This window comes from Oreochromis aureus, linkage group 4 (genome assembly GCF_013358895.1).
Source record: "Oreochromis aureus strain Israel breed Guangdong linkage group 4, ZZ_aureus, whole genome shotgun sequence".
Lineage (NCBI taxonomy): Eukaryota > Metazoa > Chordata > Actinopteri > Cichliformes > Cichlidae > Oreochromis > Oreochromis aureus.
Genome location: NC_052945.1, coordinates 1,898,388 through 1,917,446, shown reverse-complemented (window position 1 = coordinate 1,917,446; position 19,059 = coordinate 1,898,388). Strand labels below are relative to the sequence as shown.

At 46.4% G+C, this 19,059-nt stretch overlaps 1 protein-coding gene across 2 annotated transcripts; it reads right to left on the bottom strand.

The window, feature by feature from the left end:
• Nucleotides 1-1,364: 1,364 nt before the first annotated feature.
• On the bottom strand, nucleotides 1,365-18,370 carry LOC116318622 (major vault protein). Of its 2 annotated transcripts, none has more exons than XM_031737697.2 (18): nucleotides 18,156-18,370; nucleotides 12,473-12,651; nucleotides 12,166-12,361; nucleotides 11,721-11,844; nucleotides 11,466-11,597; nucleotides 10,261-10,355; nucleotides 9,783-10,019; nucleotides 9,564-9,689; nucleotides 7,510-7,719; nucleotides 6,681-6,916; nucleotides 6,402-6,599; nucleotides 6,076-6,220; nucleotides 5,239-5,450; nucleotides 5,043-5,159; nucleotides 4,574-4,700; nucleotides 3,724-3,912; nucleotides 2,451-2,602; nucleotides 1,365-1,696 (listed from the first exon to the last, which is right to left on the bottom strand). In XM_031737697.2, the coding sequence occupies exons 2-17, from the start codon at nucleotides 12,634-12,636 to the stop codon at nucleotides 2,477-2,479; spliced, it is 2,634 nt and encodes an 877-aa protein (XP_031593557.1). In that variant the 5' UTR covers nucleotides 12,637-12,651; nucleotides 18,156-18,370; the 3' UTR covers nucleotides 1,365-1,696; nucleotides 2,451-2,476. The 2 variants fall into 2 exon arrangements, with proteins under 2 accessions (XP_031593557.1, XP_031593556.1); XM_031737696.2 differs by having other exon boundaries at nucleotides 7,510-7,722; nucleotides 18,156-18,368.
• Between the last annotated feature and the right edge of the window lie 689 nt (nucleotides 18,371-19,059).

Below are 19,059 nucleotides of genomic sequence, written 5' to 3'. Positions count from 1 at the left end.
CATAGCAGTGAAAATTTATGCTATGTCTTCTAATGATGCTGCCTAAGGGAAGCATGTATAATGTAAACAGAATTGGTCCTAGCACTGAACCCTGTGGAACACCATAATTGACCTTAGTGTGTGAAGAGGACTCTCTATTTACATGTACAAACTGGAGTCTATTAGATAGATATGATACAAACCACTGCAGTGCAGTACCTGTAATACCTACAGCATGTTCTAATCGCTCTAATAGGATATTATGGTCAACAGCATCGAACGCAGCACTGAGGTCTAGCAGGACAAGCACAGAGATGAGTCCACTGTCAGAGGCCATAAGAAGATCATTTGTAACCTTCACTAAAGCTGTTTCTGTGCTGTGCTGAGCTCTGAAACCTGACTGAAACGCTTCAAATAAGCCATTCCTCTGCAGATGATCTGTTAGCTGTTTGACAACTACTCTTTCAAGGATTTTTGATATGAAAGGAAGGTTGGAGATTGGCCTATAATTAGCTAAGACAGCTGGGTCTAGAGATGCTTTTTAAGTAAAGGTTTAAGTACAGCCAGCTTGAAGGGATGATATCTGGATGATTCAGCATGTATCAAGATGTTTATTTTTTTATGGTTTTGTTTTTCTGTTTTCCCCCTGAGGGATTACCACCTTAACGTGGTCTCAGTGACCCTAAAAGCTAGACCAGCAGAATCTTGGCCACCCACGTTGGTCAGGTGTTAGGGTAGAGGCCTGAAAAAGTGCAATCCAATTATATGACAAAAACAGTTATGCAGAGCACCCCACCACCACCCCCACCCCTCCTCCTTTGCCACCATGTGCCCCCTTTACATTTCTGTCTGCCCCCTCATATACGCCTGTCTAGAACCGGCCCAGGTTCATTTTACATTCAGGTGTATTTTCCTCAGGTGGAGGTAAACGGGCCCGCCTCTGCTCTTTGGCTTTGCGTGGGTCACAGCTCAAAATCATCCCTGCTTGTTTTACGCCAGGCCTTCGTGCACTCCTTGACCTTTGAGACTCTTTCTTCTGATTGGCTGAAGAACAGGTGGGCGAGACACTGTTTGCAGTGTGCTCAAACACCCAAACACTTCGGAGAGCCTAAATCTGGGCGTATCAGATTTAAACGGAAAGCACAAACCTTTTTTTGACGTTGAACTTTATTGTAACAGCTGAGAGAACACGCGATCGTTTGACTGGAGCTGAAAGTGAGGACGGTTTGATTTTGGACTGGAGGAACATTTGAACCCAGAGATGGGACACCCTATGACCTCACACAGAGCCAGGAGTAGAAACACGGTGATGAACTGAGCAGTTGGAGCTTTTGTTTGCTCATTATTGGCGAATCAGAACAGCTCATGAAAATAAAACACGGGCACAGAGGAGGACGTCAGTTTTAATATTGCTTCAGTGAATAAACGACAGAAGGAAGAACATCAGCACTTTGTAAGGCAGAGACATCCACACACCAGAGAGTCAGCATCTGTAAACAGCTAGTTTAGCTTGTTAGCCTTGGGAGAAAAAGTGCTCAGTAGGAACAAATCTTTGGCTGTCAGCGCTACGACGGTGAAACATCTTTGCCGCGGGTTCTCCGACACGTGCACAAATCACTTTCTCCGGACAGCAGACATCGCTTTAATATTGAATATTAACATATTCACTGGTGGGTGGAGAAAAAACCTGTCACGACCTCGTGCTTCAATGTTGAACCTGAAAAATAAAGAAAACGAGACAGAATGAAATTCCTAAATGTCACGAGTCATCTTCATCAGTGAACTTTGTTCCACTGAACCATCAGGTGTGTCGTTAATTTCGACCAGCAGTCTTTTTATATTTGTCTTTAACCGTTTCACAGAGCGACGCCACCTGCAGCCCATCTACTGGTGGCACTTCCTCTGGCTTTTATTTTGAAAAGTCAGTTGTTCTAAACTAGTCAGCGACTAGTTTAAAAAAACGAGATGTGATGAGGGTCTGACTGAAACTGCACGCTCCGTCAGCCAATCAGCTTAAAGGAGAACGCAGACTTACTGTGATCTACAAAAGAGCAGGACTCAGAACGACCAGTTTACAGAGGTCAGAGGTCACAAAGCCATTTTTCCACATCAGATCAAGTCTTTTTCAGCAACTCTGTCGCCACCTGGTGTCCTTCAGACAGAATTGCAGGTACATCAGCTTCATTTTTCTGAGCCTGAAGCTGCGTCCAGGTTTGTTTTTTTAAATCTCTGAAGCTCCGTCACAGTTAGTCTAACGTTTCCTGTTTGACACTCGTGTTGCATAAAGCTAAACAAATTTGTGCTTAAATGATTAAAAATAAACATTTCTCGTTGATGAATGAGGTTAAAAGACGGGTTTTGTTTGACGGCTGCAGAAACAAAGAAATCACTGAAAAGTCTGCATGCTGTGATGGAGGAAGCTGAAAGTAACAGTTGGAGAAACACAGGAGAGAAGATCTGCTGAGGTTTACTTTCACATCTCTTCCCCTCCTCTTCCTCACTGGGCCTGTCCCTGACCCGGCAGCGCCCCCAGCAGGCCGTTGGCTGTGGTGAAGAGGTTGATGGGAGACGAGCCGTCCGTGATGAGGGTGGACTTGAGCCCCAGAGACTGCAGCAACTTCACCTGGAGGGAACAAACCAGTGCAGACAGTTTTAAACTCAGCAGCAGCAAAAACGACAAGAGAAATTTAAAAAAAGGGTTTAAAACCTTATTTTGGGGCAGATGCTTAAATATAACCCCCCCATTATAATACAGAATAAACAGCTGCGCAGCAATAACAGGTTTAAATGAGACAATAAACGTTACTCTGTTACATCTGTAAACAATCTCATATTTGTTTTAATTAATTATTACACGTTTATTATTCGAGCAAACGCTACAAAAACGAGCCAGCGTCCGAGTCAGGCGAGCGATGTGATGGAAAACTAAACAAGCACAAATTAAAAGCAAAGACTACGTTAATAAATCTTCAGGAGACAGGCTGTAACGAGTCTGTGCTGCAGTTCAGCGTCCTCTCGCCTTATTCATCATCACGCCGTTCATACACAGACCACTCATCGAGGTCATGTTGAAGCTCGATGACGAGCTTGTCTTCAGTTACAAACAGCACGCCCAAAGTGAACAAAGTCTCGGGCGTCTGGTCTGAAACACGCCTGTCCACAAACACACGGAGCTTCAGATTAATCGGTTTAGTTGTCCAAAGTGCAGCGGTGGTTGGAGTGCTGGTTGTGAAACTGAAAAAGTGCGATGAAACAGGAAACCGCGACTGTTGAGCTTTTCAAAATAAAGCGTGTTTGGTTTGTTGGAAGGCCACACATCAACCAAACCTTGGGTTTCCGGTTTGTGTCGCACGTTTTCCAGTTTCACTCTCACTCGGTGGTCAGTTAGCAACTGTAGTTTGATTTTTCAAAATAAAAGCGCAGGGCATGAACAGCGATGGCTCGTTTGATGCTCAGTGAAATAAAATGTGTCGTTCTCAGACGTCTACAAAAAGAGCAGAGAAAAATGCTCATGTTTTTACTTTAATAAACATTTGTATGAACGAACTGACTGACGCAACACTTCAGATGCTGAACTGTGAAAATGTTCATTTATATTAATTAAACATCAGTTTTATCCCCATTAAAATCAGCTTCTGTGTGGAGTGGACTCTCAGCCGAGTCTTTCTTATTCTTAAAATAATTCTGAGCATTTCATGTTTGTGCGGCGGCGTGGGTGTGGTGTCGGCGGCGTGCGTGTTGTACCTGCATCTCGGGGCCGGCTCTGGCGATCTCCTTCAGTGTCTCGCTGCCCAAACTCTCCATCATCTCCTTGAAGCGCTGACTCTCGATCTGAGCCAGCCGCTGCTGCTTCTCCACCTCCAGACGGTCGATCTCCTTCTTATAGTTCAGCTCCTGCTCACGAGCCTTCGCCAGGCGCTGCAGCTCCGCCTCCTGCGCACACACACACACACACACACACACACACACACACACACACACACACATTACAGAGACATATTGTCTTTATCCTGTCTTCCTTCTCTCACCTCAACCGGTGGCAGGAGATGGCCCCGCCCCTCCCTGAGCCTGGTTCTGCCGGAGGTTTCTTCCTGTTAAAAGGGAGTTTTTCCTTCCCACTGTCGCTAAAGTGCTTGCTCATAGGGGGTCATATGATTGTTCTCTGTATATATTATCATGGGGTCTACTGTACACTATAAAGCGCACTGAGGCTGGATTAAATTGAATAAAGCTGATGTGGAGAAAAAAATGGAAAAGATAACACCTTCGACTGTGGCCGTCACTTTTTATTTCTTTGAAATATGTCAGCGACTCTGAGCTCTCGGGTGAGCCGGCCGCTTTCTTTCAGACGGCGAGGTTATATCCACTAAAATATTTTTGAAGATAACATTACAGCACAAAGTCTTTTTGTGTTGTTTTTGAATTAATCGGTGTGACATCATTCGACCCTTAAACTTATTTAAAGCTCACTTTTAATATTTTTGGTGAAATCAGTGAGCTGTGAGTCAGCGTTTGATGCCGACTCGTTACTTTAAAGCAGGCGGCAGATTTTAGTGACATGTTTTATACTGAAAGGGAGGAAGTCTGAACGTACCGCCTCAATCCTCTGAGCCTCAGCCTTCAGTTTGGCCTCGCTGACCGCCGCCTCTCCCTGAATTCGAGCTGCCTCCGCCCGAGACTGAGCTTCAGCCTTCGCTGCTCCGGTGCTCTCCACCGCCGCGCTGAAACACACACACACACACACACACACACACACACGCACACGCACACGCACACGCACACGCACACTTTTAGTTTTGTCTGCAGTTTGTTGTAAATTAGTTTCTGATGGTTGGAGTCTGTCAAAGTTTTTGTGTTTTACATTCAAGCTCTGCCTCATTGAAACAGCTCCAAGCTGATCTTTAGAAATTGGACAAAAATGTGACGACAGACATAAAACATGTCAAAGTCTCATAATTAATAACGTTAGGCGTTGTGGTTTGTTTGCATTCTGTGACCTTGAGAAGATATTTAAGAGCCATTTAATGCTCTGATTTTCTCCTGCTGGGAGCGTCTGGCTTCACCTGAGCGCCTCCAGCTCCAGCAGCTCCTTCCTGGCTCTCTCCGCCTCGGCCTGGTCGGTGATCCGCTGCCTCTCCAGCTTTCCCCGGGCCTCCTGCTCCAGACGCTCGGCCTCGTGTCTGCACGCAAGCAAACCTCATGAAGCTGCGACGTCTCATTGATACTGTGTGTGTGCGTGTGCGCGTGTGTGTGTCGGACCGTGCAGCCGCTTCCTGGGAGTTGGTGGTGATCTCGATGGCCAGCTGGACGCTCTTCTGCAGGGCGTCTCGTGTACGCTGGTCGACGGGCTCCACGGACTGGATGTCCACGCTGCTGATCACCAGGTTGTTCTGGTGGAAGCGAAGACTCGAGCGAACCTGCATCTTCTCATCGAAGCCAAACACGGCCGAGCAGATGATCCGGTTTGAGTTCTGCAGACAGAGACACGTTGGCTCGATGATCACGTCAGAATCTGGGATTTTTAAATGATTCGTGGTACTCGGACATGAACTGAGCAGTTATGATCCACAGAGACGGTGCTGAAGTAAAGAGCTTATATTTTTATTTGAATATAAATAAACTCGACTCCGTTTAGACTCGAGCTCCCGCCACAACGGATGGAGGGACATTTTAGTCTTTAATATTTTACTTTAGTCATTTGTTCTTATCAAGCCAGAGTACAGCTGACATTAATTATGAGGAGAAAAAAAAAACAAAACATCGGCTGCAGGTTCGAGTAATGGATTACTCTTACTTTTAAAATAGACTTTTTTAAAAGTAAGAGTAATCCATTACTTGAACCTGCGGTGGTCTGGGGGTAAAACAGCTCGTTTCAGAGACCGCTCTGAGGTTCAGCATGAGACAAAGGAGGATTATTTTGAACTGAATCATGCAAAGCTGCTCGAGTGAAGTCCCAGAACACAGACACAGAGATGGACGTAGGTCGGCCTGACCTGCAGACCAGCTTGTTTTTCATCAGTTTGTGATTTAATTTCATTCTGAATGTAAAACCTTAAGGAGCTGAGGATGTCACAGGCTGGATGTTCCCATACAAACCTTGTGGAAATCATCAAACTGCACCGAGGCGACGGCTCCACGGATCCGCGATGCAATGGCTTTACAGGCGTCGCCCACAAAGTCAGGGACTGAAAACACGGCCGCGGCGTCGGCCACATCCGTCCGAGACTTAACCTCGAAGTGCCTGAGAGGGAGAAGGGGAGGGGCTAAGGTAAGAAACACTTGAGAGGCGTCGGCGTTTGTCGGCGCTTTAACCTGGAAATGTACATTTTTTTTAAAAACACAGAGCAGTCAGAGATCATGCTGCTGTGCTGTGAACCGGCCTCTCCATGGACTCCTCACATGAAACACACGCGTGCGGTTACCAGTTGTAGGAGAGCTGCAGCTGCAGCCGGGCGTGGTCGGCCGTCTCGATGGTGATGATGTCGGTGAAGAAGTCGGGCCCCAGCAGGAGGCAGATGGCCTTGATGACGTTGGCCCTCTTTGGCTTGTCCCCAGACAGCGACAGCACGGTGAACTGCTCGTCGGGTCCCAGCATCACCATCTCCGGTCCAAACACCACCCTGCAGACAAAACCACCACCACCATCAGCACCAGCAGTTCAGCTGCATTTAACCCCAACCTCCGCCCACAGCAGGGCCCACCTGGCTTTCTTCTCCCTGTAGTCATAGACCTGCACGGCGGCGTTGTGGGGCACCCTGAAGGACACCACCCTGGTCTTCTCCCTCGGGGCGGCCGGTGCCTGCTGGCCGCGGTCTGAGCGGTCGGCCAGCGGGTCTAGACGAGCGCCCAGCAGGGCCTCGACGTTCGGAGGAAGGTCCTTCTCCCACAGCTCCTCGTCCTGAGTCAGCATGTAGGTGTGACCGATCACCGCGCGCACCTGCAGACCAGCAACACGTTGCTATGGCGTTGACCATGATCATCAATCATTTACAGACACGTGGCACATAAAAGGAAAACCCTGAACCCTCTGCACTGAGGGTCCTGTGATGATGAGTGAGCTGAGGCGGTTCAGCATCTTTACATGCAGACTTCTATGTTTAGGTTTAAAGGACTCTTATGTCCTGGAAGCTCCGCCCATCGTCGCACACAGCCTGTGGGCTGCTGGGACAATCTGCGGTGACGCTTCGGGTCCACCTGAACACGACGGTCAGATAAATGCTGACGACCCTCGGACCGTGATGGGAGAGCTCTCTTCCAGGTTGGATCCAACCACGGGACACACGGGCTCTCTGAGTGCTTTAATGAGGATGAAGATTGACCTTTGACCCTCACAGTCACACATCTCAACCCAACTGAACACCGACAGGAGATTTTGGACCGACATGTTAGACAGACCAGCACCATGTGAGAGCATCGCTTTTAGGAAGACGAGTGCTCATCCCTCCAATAGCGCGTCACCTGACTGCAGCAATCTGCTAAATATAAGGCAATGTAAAGAGGCGGGGCTGGGAACGCTGAGGCCACTCCTACCTTTCCTGTTTTGATGTCCCTGACGTAGATGCCCTCGTTCTCGTCCAGCGGGATGGCTTGGCGCCGCAGCAACACCTCCACGCTGGCAGGGGGGACGTACTCGATGGGGCCCCGCAGCATCCAGCGGTCTCCAGGGCGACGGAGGGTGCCACTTCTGCGAGAGCGCTTGGCCCTCTCCTGCAGCTCTTCCTCCTCCTCCTCGTCTTCCTCCTGCTGGCAGAGAGAACGGGAGACAGAGAGGAGGACGACGCAGAGAAGGGTTAACGTGGTGATGCACTGGAGCGGTGGGGGAGCGGGAGGGAGAGGAAACGGGATTGGAGGAAAATACTGAGTAAAAAAGTGAAGGGAAGATAAAAAGAGGAAAAGGTGGAAGGTGTGATGGTGGGTGGAGTCAGGAGAGGGGTTGGGGGGTTAGTCAAAGGAAGGAAGAGAAGAAGAAGGGGAGGAGAGTGGGTTACTCTGGGTTAGGAAAGGAAGGTGAAGAACAGGATCACCAGTGACCCGGATATAAACCAGTTCCTGCTGGAAGCTCACATTTCCACCCAGTTCTGGATCAGGCACCACAAGAGAGCGCATGTTTTAATGCACGTACTCACACATGTTAAACAAACTGCCTCTGATGCACTATGATGACATTAAATAGAGACATGACTTGATGTATGTTAGGGTTAAGGGCTAAAAGGCTGATTGTCCCATCTCTGCCTTAAAAGAACAAACTTCTGTTTCACATTAGAGGTCACTTCCATGTTAAAGGTCAAAGGTCAGGGCAGCACAGTTATAAACAGGCTGTTGTACGGCTGTTTGGAAGGACAGCAGGCGAACGTGTCTCCTGTCTAAAAGAATGTGGCAGCATGACGAACAAAGCAAAGACTTCTGGAACGAGAGACCGACGTGCAGATGTTTGTCCATCACGCCCAGCAGCACGCGGGGACCACGACCTCCTCTGTACACGAAATGCGAGGCGTCACGTCCGCTGACCTTTTGGCCTCATCCTGGAGGAGAGCCGCTCCCTCCCTCGCCGTTTCCGGTTATGGTCAGCGCATACAGCTCCAGCAGCTTCGCTCTTTGGCTACTGAGCGCTGGGACGTGTGCCTGCAGTCGCTGCTGTTACTATAGGAAGGTAAAGGTGACAAGTTTGTGGGGCCTGGTAGGGTTTTTCTGACACTTTGGTTTATGCAAACCTTTTTTCCTGTTTTGTGGCCAGGCTGCGAGCTCAGGCCTTGTTTTTTGGTTTCACTCTATTGTTCAGTGAGTTCTCTTCTTTCTAGGAACAGTTGGCTTTTAGTGCTTTGGTCTCGAAGACCCAGAAGACTAATTGCGTCCCATTTCTCTTCTACTTGAAGGTGATGATAGTTTTGGCTCTCTGTTCATTCACACTGTGATGGCTGCAGAGTGGCGAGTGCTGCTCCTGGAAGGATTTTGAATAAAAACCCTAAACGACTGCCAAAACTATACACACAATAAATATTTCCACAGGAGTGGTCGCTCAGTCTGCACAAACAGCTCACAGCCTGGGCCTCAACCGGACCTGCTGCTTTCTATGACTGCTCTGCACCAGAGTTCACTCTGTTCCTAGAAATACCTGCAATAAAGCCAACCTTCCAACCACACCCCTCAGCGCTGCGAGGCGTTCTCACCTTTCAACCAGAGACACGCCTTTGACCTCCATACCAGGCTTTACAGAGCTGCAGCACAGATGGCCTCTTTATTGCGCTTATCATGTTTGCTTGTTTAAGCTCTCTGATCGACCGGTTGCACAAGATGGTTTTAAACCGCAGCACATCTGTGCAGGCCCAACCTTCATCCGACAACGCCTCGTCCTGTCATTCCTTTCTGCTCAGCTGACGCTCCCAGAGAGAGATTAGCAGACACAGCAGAGCTCAGGAGAAATTCAGAAAGAGCTCAAATCCAGCTCGCAGAAGGGTTTAACAGTGAAAGCACAAGACAAAGGTTTGCATGAGGCAGCCGTGATTTAGTCAGTCGTGCAAATTTCTGAATATTTTAGGAAAATCAACCGAAACATGAAGCGATTCTGTGTTTTGCTCTCTTCTTACCTCCTGGGTGTCGTTAAAGGCCTCCACAGCTCGCAGCACCAGCCCCTCCTCCTCCGACAGCACGTACACATCCTGGATGCCGTTTTCCAGGTGCTCCCCAGGCTGCAGGAAAAACGAGCGCTCGCCCTGATGGAGGAAGACGAGGGGAAACGATGAGGCCTGAGGAAATGACACGAACGCCGCAAAACTAGAAACGGCAAAACTGAAGCTTCGACTCACCTTCACCACCCTCTTCTGACCCAGCTGAGGTTTCCCATCGGGTCCCACCGGGTCCAGGATCACGCAGTACTGCCTGCTGCTCAGGGTGGTCACATCCACCACGCCCACCACCTCCTCTGCCACAGAGGGGATGTGCGCCTCCCTGTCGGCCATGGTGACCAGCCATTCCTCCCCAGTGCGACGTTCGCGTCCGCCGGCGTCTTTGAAGGGCCGCAGGGCGCGCACGTGCAGTGCTTTCTGAAGACACGACAACAGCGAGCAGTCAGAGAAACCGTCTGCATCTGTGTGGTTTCTCTGACTGCTCGTGAACCACAAACTCTAAGAAAGCTCTGTGTGTGTGCGTGTGTGTGTGTGTGTGTGTGTGTGTGTGTGTGTGTGTGTGTGTTGGCCGTGCAGGCTTTAGTGCTGCAGTGTGGGAGAAGCTGTTGGTGAAGAGCAGGTCGTCGTTTCAAACGGCGTCTATCATGGGCGGGGTTACCTTGTCAGTGAGGATGAAAGCGTTGACGATGTCGATGACCTCTTCGTGCGCGCCGGGAAGGTACGCGCCCACCTTACTGACCAGCCACTCCTCACCTGAGCCACAGACACAGGTGAGACAGTTCGTGACACTTGAACATAAAACGATTCTTTTCTGAATCCGCAGAGGAAACAGGAAGTCCCCGTGAGCCTCGGGCTTAAAGGGGGAACAAAAACCCACCGTCTCATGTTTTAGCTTTTTTTTCCCCCATGTTTTATTCTTTTGTAAGTTTTTTTTTATTTACTAAACTATTTTTTCATAACTTTTAAGCAGTTTTGTGAAATGTTCAGTTTTATACTGTAACTGTTACAGCTTCTTAAATCGTCTTTTATCTTCTGCATCCGTCTGTGTAGCCTTTAATTGTCACAGTGTCGAATGTTCATATTAAGCGTGACCACGGTTCCTCAGTGTCTGAGCCCAAACACATGATACAGTTTTTTTCTACTCTTGGCTCTGTATGATGTCACAGACGTCTAACCAAACCGTTGATTATGAAGGTCAGCCAATCAGAAGAAAGTTGGTTTAAAGGAGGAGGAGCTTAAACAGCTTACTTCACACACAGGATGAATTAAGTATCATTTTGAACTACAATCATGCAAAGCCACCCTGTTTTCCCTTATATCCTTATGTACATAAGAGAGATTCCTTTCATACCTTTATGTATTGTACAGTCTGATGGCGAGTAAATGCCCTAACGTTTCCTTCTGAATAATAATAAAAGGGCTATTCTATTCTATTCTATTCTATTCTATTCTAATGAGCGGAGCAATCCTCCTTTCTTGTATTCATTTCATTTTTACTGTTTAATCATAATCAACTTTTATTGAACGGTTTATGTGACACCAAAGTGAAGTGGATTCATTACAAAATGCGGGAAAATCTCAGCATCCAAAACCACCAAGAGAAGAAAAAAGGGAAACAAATAAGTTCCACATATGCAGGATTTCAATGATGCAGAACAAATACTCAAAATAAAAGAGTGAAACAGAAAAATGGAGTAAAAATAGTTAAATGGGGAATTATATACGATATATTGTTATATGGTGAACATTTGTCCCAGTTTAGTTGTTTAGTTTGATGTTTCTCTCTGTGAACTGAGTTCTTGGGTACATTTGGGGGCGGAGCTTCAAACAGTTCAGGGGTCCTCACAGGTGAATGAGTGTTACCTGTCACTCTGTTGACTCCGGTTCTGTCCTTGCCCTCCTTGCGAGCTCTCAGCCTGATGGCCTGGTTCTCCCTGATCACCGTGGCCTTGATGGTCTCCAGCACGGCCACCTCCTTCCTGGGGATGTAGGTCCCTGAAACCAAACGAGAGATTTATCTCGTAATTGCAGCTCATGCCGTGCTTTCAGACGCAGATTAAAAGGAAAATGCAAATCAATGAAGTATTTGTTCTGACAACCAGTCAAACCAGTACACACCCGGTCCTTCAAACAGCCACTCGTCTCCAGCTACTCTCTTCTCTCCTCCCTCCACCTCAAAGTCCAGCAGAGCCTGCAGACGCAGAGCTGTGTCGGGGTACACGATCTGCAGCGGCGTCACGTCCTGCAGGCCAAAAGCCGCACGTCACGCATTCAGATCAGCGAGAACAAAGAAACTCGTCAATGATTCTTCCTTTCATGACAGAACATAAAGTTAAAGAGTTTCTTCTTCTTTAAACGTTAAAGTGAACTTTCTCTCCTGAACATGATTATTTTTATAAGCAGCTGTGCATGATTCAGTTCAAAATCAGCCTAACTGATCCTCCGCACCGCCCACTTCCTTCTGATTAGTCAGTTTCTGGAAGCCTGCAGCCTGAGTTTATGTTTTCATCTTTATTATGTCTCCCTGATAAAGTTTGAATTCCAGTGAAATAAATAAACAAACCTGCTGGACCTCCTCCCCGGGGTACAGGGGGAACGGGTCCTGGGTCAGGCGGATCTCCAGGTCGGCGTGACGCAGCTTGGCCTGTCCGGATTGGTCAAAGAGGACCTGGTTGTCGTCATTGCGGGCCACGGGGTTGGCGATCACACAGTAGTGACGAGGAGGCACCATGACCATGCGCATCGGAGTGAAAAGCACTCTGGGAAAAAAAGAGGAGAAGACTTTGATGTTATGAAGTTTTGAGCTCTTCCCGTGGAAGCCTGAATGTCAGAGGTCGTCCTGCTGAAGCCCGAGGGCAGCGTCCTCTGACCTCTCGTTGTCCTGGCGGATGTAGGTGAGCGGTCCGATCTCCACTCGGGCGATGTTGGTGTTCTGGTCCAGGACGTGGATGTAGTGATGCGGAGGGATCCGGATGATCGACGCCTCCAACAGCCCCTCCATCTCTGGCCCGCGGTTTCCGGCCTTCTTAGACATGATGTCAGCGAATTACTGCAGACAACGGGACAGAGAAGGCGGGGCTTATTAGAGTAAAGAAGGAAGTTTATCATGTGTTATTCCAGTTAATCTGTTTCTGTTAGCGACAAAGAAAAGCTGAGAATAACCTTCAAAAACTATTTTTATTACGTTTGATTTCAAATGAAGAAAAAAAAGAAAAGACTGAGGGAAGAGTTCTTCACGCTGGTTCAGCTTTTTACTGACATCTGTCAGCATCTCCTGTTTATACAGCTAATCAATACAAGCTGTCTGATGACAGTTATTGATTATTGAACACAGACCCTAACATGTCGAGCCCCAGACCAAAGTCTCTGAAAATGACTGTGACACCTCCACAGCTGTGCACGAGTCTCTGGGTGGTGCAAAGGTTTCACCAATAAAAGGCCTGCCAGGGTTTAGGTTCACCTGTCGGGTTAGTCTGGGGCCTTTTAATCAGTAATTTTAACTTTGATTATCTCCATATTTCCATAAATTCCAGGTCTGTAAAGACTCTGGTGACATTCTCCAGTTTATGAGCCACATCCATAAACATGAAACCTCTGTCCTCTGCTGAAACCACCACAACTCTGAAGAACAAACACGACACACAGTGAGTGAGTCTGTGGATGGAGCACACCGGCGTCAAACATTCAAACACTGCTGAGGAGCCGAACGTGAGACAAGAGCTGAAACTGAGTCTGAGATGAACTTGTGACTGAATGAGACACGCAGCAGGCTCCCACAAATCACGCAGGAGCCGCCGGCCGCTCGATCGTCCGCCCAATAACATTTGCATGCACTTTGCTTAAAGTCAGAGTGTCATATGACCTGAAAAACAAGCTTGACCTGAAACAGCCGATCCTCAATAATCACAAAGAAAACAAAGTCAATGTGCAAACACTCTGATGACCCACAGAGGAGGCGTGGATCTGAAGCCGCCGAGCACACGAGCTGCGGTTTCATCACGTTTGGTGGGTTTTTTTAACCGAGTGATGAAGCCAGTGAGGAAGTACAGGATTACATACACACAAGAAGAAGAAGACAGGTGTTCAGTGACGCAGATATGTTAGGCTTGCTGCTCGTCGTCGTTTGTCTGCAGATGTCCAGCCTGTTTTAGGAAACTCCTTCACGTTTCCACAAAACTGCAAGAACGATGAAGAAGGAAAATTGCTCCGGGCTGAGCCCCATGGGGAGGTGGCTGTTCACAAGCGCGGTGTGTGGACACCCGCCCGGGGCTACCGACACCGGATCCTTCAAAACTCTTCCATTTTGTTCAGGCGCATATTTTACAATGACAGTGGGGTTTATGTGCTAAGATGCGGCAGCCAGGAGATGCGCATCCAGCTTACAGTTCTGGTTCCCTTCAATGTCACTGTGAAAGAGGGACAAAAAGCGTCACTGCCGTGTTACTTTCCAACTACCAGCAACAAGTGTGTCTCTGCACGATGGGAGATTGTCAAGGGATTTTAGGTTTTGGGATTTTTATTATGTTATGCTTAAAAGTACATTTCATTTCATTATCTAGATGTGTTTGCTCTTTAGTATTCAGCTTAAATAGAGAAGTTACGCTCTGTGCAGACTCAACAGGAAGCCTGCACGCAGCACAGTTCTATTTTATCTCTTCCTGTACGTCTCTGAGAATGCTATGAATAAAGGCTTACAACTGTTCCAGGGCGCGAGTCTCCACGAGTCTCACCCGTGTACACGTTAACCTGTCTGTCTGAGCGTCTTTATTCTGACCTGAGTTGCAATACAGGAAAACTCCTGACATTTCTTGGTCCTTCGAGCCGGATGGGATACAACACTTTTGTGTGACCCCACAGGAAAACCTCATCGAGTCCTGACGTCGTGAGAAGCCCGCGCTGAAGTCTGTCGACAGCTCCTCTCTAGGTAGAGGATAAAAGTCCAGAGACGTGACATTCGGGTTCTGGACAGCGTTTTTAAAAGTGGTCCACGGCGGTGGGGGTCGATGAGGCAGACCTGAGAGACCGGCAGTGAATCAGCAACCAGGTGAATATTAACACTCTGAGACACCTCACGTAAAACGTATAGGCTCGCCCAGAGGGGCTGGTAGCCTTTCAAAATAAAGATAGAGCTCGTCTGGGACTGGTAGCTCCCCCGTAGTGGGTAAAGGTAGCGCGCGTATAAAGGTATTGTTTTGTTTTTGTATTGTTTTATTTTTGTTGGTGGAATAAGTTGATTTTACAGCACAATAAGGAGGCTGAACTATTCCACTATTTTGTTTGCTGTTGGCCACCCAAGTACTGGTGAAAAGAGAGAAACAGGTCGTGTTTCATCACGTAAAGCTGACACCGCTTTCAAGAATAGCTTGAAAGTAGAAGGCCGTGTCAACTACCTCTCTCGATTCTCGTGCCAGAGAAGGTGCCGCAGTTGTGTAGTTGTAAAGGATTAAAATGGGTAACGAAGCTTCAAAACTCGCTGCTGACGAGCAGTGGTTAGAGAAAAAATGTCCAGGCGCCGGACAAATTAGTGCATGCAGATGGAGAAATCCTAAAAAAACCTAAATGTCCCACATGGGAGGGAAAATGTAGCCCCTCCGCATTGACTAAATTAAAAGAAACCCTCCAAGCAGAAATAAATACTGAAAAGGATGCTAAAAAGAAAACAAAGCATACACAAGAGGAATGTAGTGGAATAAACAAAAGGTTAAATTAAATTAGAGCTTATCTAATGTATTCAAACTACTAATAGGAAGGATAACAACCTGTAAACTGGTATTAACAATAAAACAAAATTGGGAAGACAACCAAGCTGAATGAATAGAATGCATGAAACCAGATAATTCACACAAAATATATCAAATAAAAAAGAGAGATGCATAAGGTCTATTACAGCTGTGTTTAATGACACAGCCGTAATAGACCAAGGAAAGTGTGTCTCCAGCTTGGGAAGGTGTGAAGCTGCAGATTCACACAGACCCACGATGGATACATAATAAAATATAAAATAATAAACTATTGTATATTAGTAGTAAAGTAGTGTATTGTGATATTATGTGATATTGCTGTTATAAAAAAGGAAAAACAATACAATGATAACATTAATAATGACATACTATTAATAAGAAGAGGCACCTCAGTCAGTTATGATGTGAGGTGGATGATTGTTAAAAGTAGTCTGATTCAAGCTTAAGGTTTGCTCCAACTCAGTACAATGAACTACACTAATCAGGTGCATAGAGACACTTGACCTGCTTGTAAACCTGTCATCTTAGATGAGACTTTGTTAAGATGAAGAGCAAACCTATACTAACAACTAATGAGCCAAACCCTGTATACAACTGCTAAAGCTACAAGATTGAGAAGCTGAATTAAATATGTGGACACTACCAAGCTAATGAGGAGCGGTGACGCGCATGGAGATTGTTGCTTTCGGTTTAGAGTGTTGTTGAGCTTTATAACTATTGTTTGCAAATGTTGCTAAATGCCTGTGACTGAGATGCTGGTTTTGCTCACTACAATTGTATAAATAGAGTTTGAATTCATTACTGTGGATGTACAGTAAGTGACCACTATATATCTTTCAGTAGTAACCTCTCTTGAGGTTACTACTGATGCCGGTGTGTTTTAGTTTTTACTCCAGTTTATGTGTGTGCTGTGAGAATGATTAGAGGTTTCAGTTGTTTTTCTTTGACTTGCTCTTTCTGATTATGAAAAGCATGTCTGAAATACTCGTATGAAAGCATATTTTGAGTGATTTTAACTGTGTGAATGCTGTGAGTAGTAGGTTTTGAGTGATTGGGTGTGATTTGTACAAAAATAATAAATAATAAGTCATAATAACACTACAAAGGTTCATAGTAGAGTGTGTGAACAAGTGGAAGTTTGAGAGAAAAGGCAGTGTGTGTGATGATTCCTGATGTCTGAAAGGGCTCTATTCAGGAGTGTGAGCGTGACATAAAGGTGTTGGTTTTAGATCAAGATTTAGTAGAATTAAAGAGGGTTTATAGACTATGAATACAAAGAAAAACAAAAGAGTTCGATTAGTCTGCAGAAACAGGAAATATGTGAGCCTGTGGTGTGTCAAGACAGCTCACAGAGAGAAACAGACGAGTTAAACTCTAAGAAGATGAAGCGAATGAATGTTTTAAGAAAAGTAATGTAAATGACAACTTCTCACACTCAAAGTAATGAAAATGATATTAATTGTATGCCTTAGTGTGTCAATACAGGTGGATTTCTCTCAACCTCTCTCAACACACTCTGCGTGTTGCAGTAATGCAACACAGGGTAGCATTGGACATGATTCTCGCCGAGAAAGGAGGACTATGTGTCCTCTTTAACAACACGTGTTGCACATACATTTCAAATAATGTGCACTCACCGAACATGACTGATGCTCTGAAAACACTCAGACAACTTCGGGATGCACAACAACGAGACTATGCCACAAACACGGAAGACTGGCTTACGTGGCTCTTAATCCCTGCTGATTAAAGGACTTGTTTTTGTTGGTGTTATAATACTGTTATTGTGTCTGTTCACTTCATGTGTCATACCTTGTTTGAAGAACATGGTATCAAAAATGGTAACTGCTTCAATTCATGCTTACATCACCCTATCACAGAATGAAGAAGATGAGATAGACACTTGGATATAACATATTCACAAAACCCACTATTTTATGATGTCTTGGCTAAAAATGTTCCAGGGTGCGAGTCTCCGTGAGTCTCACCCGTGTACACGTTAACCTGTCTGTCTGAGCGTCTTTATTCTGACCTGAGTTGCAATACAGGAAAACTCCTGACAGAGATGAAGCAGCAAGTTGTGTTTGAGTGGAATTCCTGCACAGACAAAGGTAACGGGACTGCTGATGGAAGACTCTCTGGAGACTTTTCCTTAAATCTGCCACAGGCGAGGAAGGAAGATCAGGGGTATTATTTCTGCTATAAACAAAATGAAGACGGAGAGAAAGAGGGGGATCCATCTGTGGTGAGGCTGAAAGTCAAGAAGAGAGGCCCTGATAAAACCCTTTCATGGAAAATGTGAGGGTGGCTCCCTTTCCTTCTCTGTAACATGATCAGCTATGATAGAGTCGAGGACTCTGCAGGCCTCCCACTGGATCACAATCAGGAACAGCTGCTCATGTACGCTTAACAAACGTAATGGTTTATACACCTGGCAACCCACAAAACTCCGTCAAAACACTCTGATTTAAAGCCCCTGTGTTCGTTAGAGACCGCACTCACATAGTTTGATGTTCACTGAGGTTTTTTAGTGACTTAAAGGAGAATAAGCAGAGACATGAACATGATTGGATCACAAGAGGACAGAAGACTGAAAATGAAACACCAACACGTTTTAAAGTTCAGATTCTAATAAATTAAAAGTTATTTTTCGGGTGTACTATAAGCCGATTTAAAAGTGAGGTAATATTTGTTTACACTCCACCTTCAGTCGTCTTATATCGAGCAGAAATCTGCTCCGACACATCCGGAAGTTTAAAGTTTGAGGTTTCAGAGTAAAGTTCTGCAGGATCAGACCGCCTCAGGGTCTTACCTCGTCCCGAAGCAGACAGCAGGCAGCAGGTCCAGACTCACACACGGAGGGGAAAACCGACCGGGACTGAAGTGCAGTCACTGCGGGAAAGACGGGAGACAACTGCAAACCCGGAAATGCTCAGCAGCAGCTGGTCCGGGAAACAAATGCATGGGCGTTTATCAATATGCGTACTTGCGTTCTCGTGTACTCGTGATACGTCATCAGTCGGAGACCAAGTACTGTTCCAATTCGAAGTACGCATCAAGCCGAGAACGCGAAAAAGTCCCGGATGTGTTCTCGCTCCGCCCGTTTTATCGAGCATGCATCGGTGTGGACTTGGGACAGCTAAATATCCCAGAATGCATTTCGTCCAAAACTCAACAGCGGACTCCCGGCACATCGTTTTCAACCCCCCGCTCGCGGACTTCTCACTACTCAGGTTAAAGAAACCCCAGCAGCTGTCTATAGTATTGAGTGTCCACTAGAATAGAAATAAAAGCGTTGTAACATCTCACCTGCTTGTTTTTATTAAGGTATGTACACGTATGTACATGTACACTATTTTTATTAATAGAGGTTTCACTACTGAGGTTAAAAATGATATATAAGTCACTTAGATCACTTCTAAATGTTAATGTTTGGTTTATTTCAGTGTTTTATTTGTTCCTGAGTAAACCGGTTTGGCTGTGATTACAGTTAAGCTTCATAACATGTTACTCACAGTTAAATTAGGAGGGACAGCAGTAAAACTCCGGACCTGTGACATCATCACGCACGCAGGTGTTCCAATTGTACATATCGCGAGTCCGTGCTCGCGTTCTCGGCGGGATGCGTGCTCCGTGCGTTCTCGGCGATGCGTACTCACCGAGAGCGCGAGTGCGCACTCGCGTGCATTTGGGCATTGATAAACGGCCCATATTTG

Bases quoted from the DNA above. Each gene is read 5' to 3' on its own strand.
- LOC116318622 (XM_031737696.2), bottom strand. From the start codon at position 12,636: ATGTCTAAGAAGGCCGGAAACCGCGGGCCAGAGATGGAGGGGCTGTTG. The intron at 12,362-12,472 runs GTCAGAGGACGC...TTTTTTTCCCAG, and splicing joins ATCCGCCAGGACAACGAGAG to AGTGCTTTTCACTCCGATGC. The intron at 6,221-6,401 runs GTAACCGCACGC...TCTCCCTCTCAG, and splicing joins CTGCAGCTCTCCTACAACTG to GCACTTCGAGGTTAAGTCTC.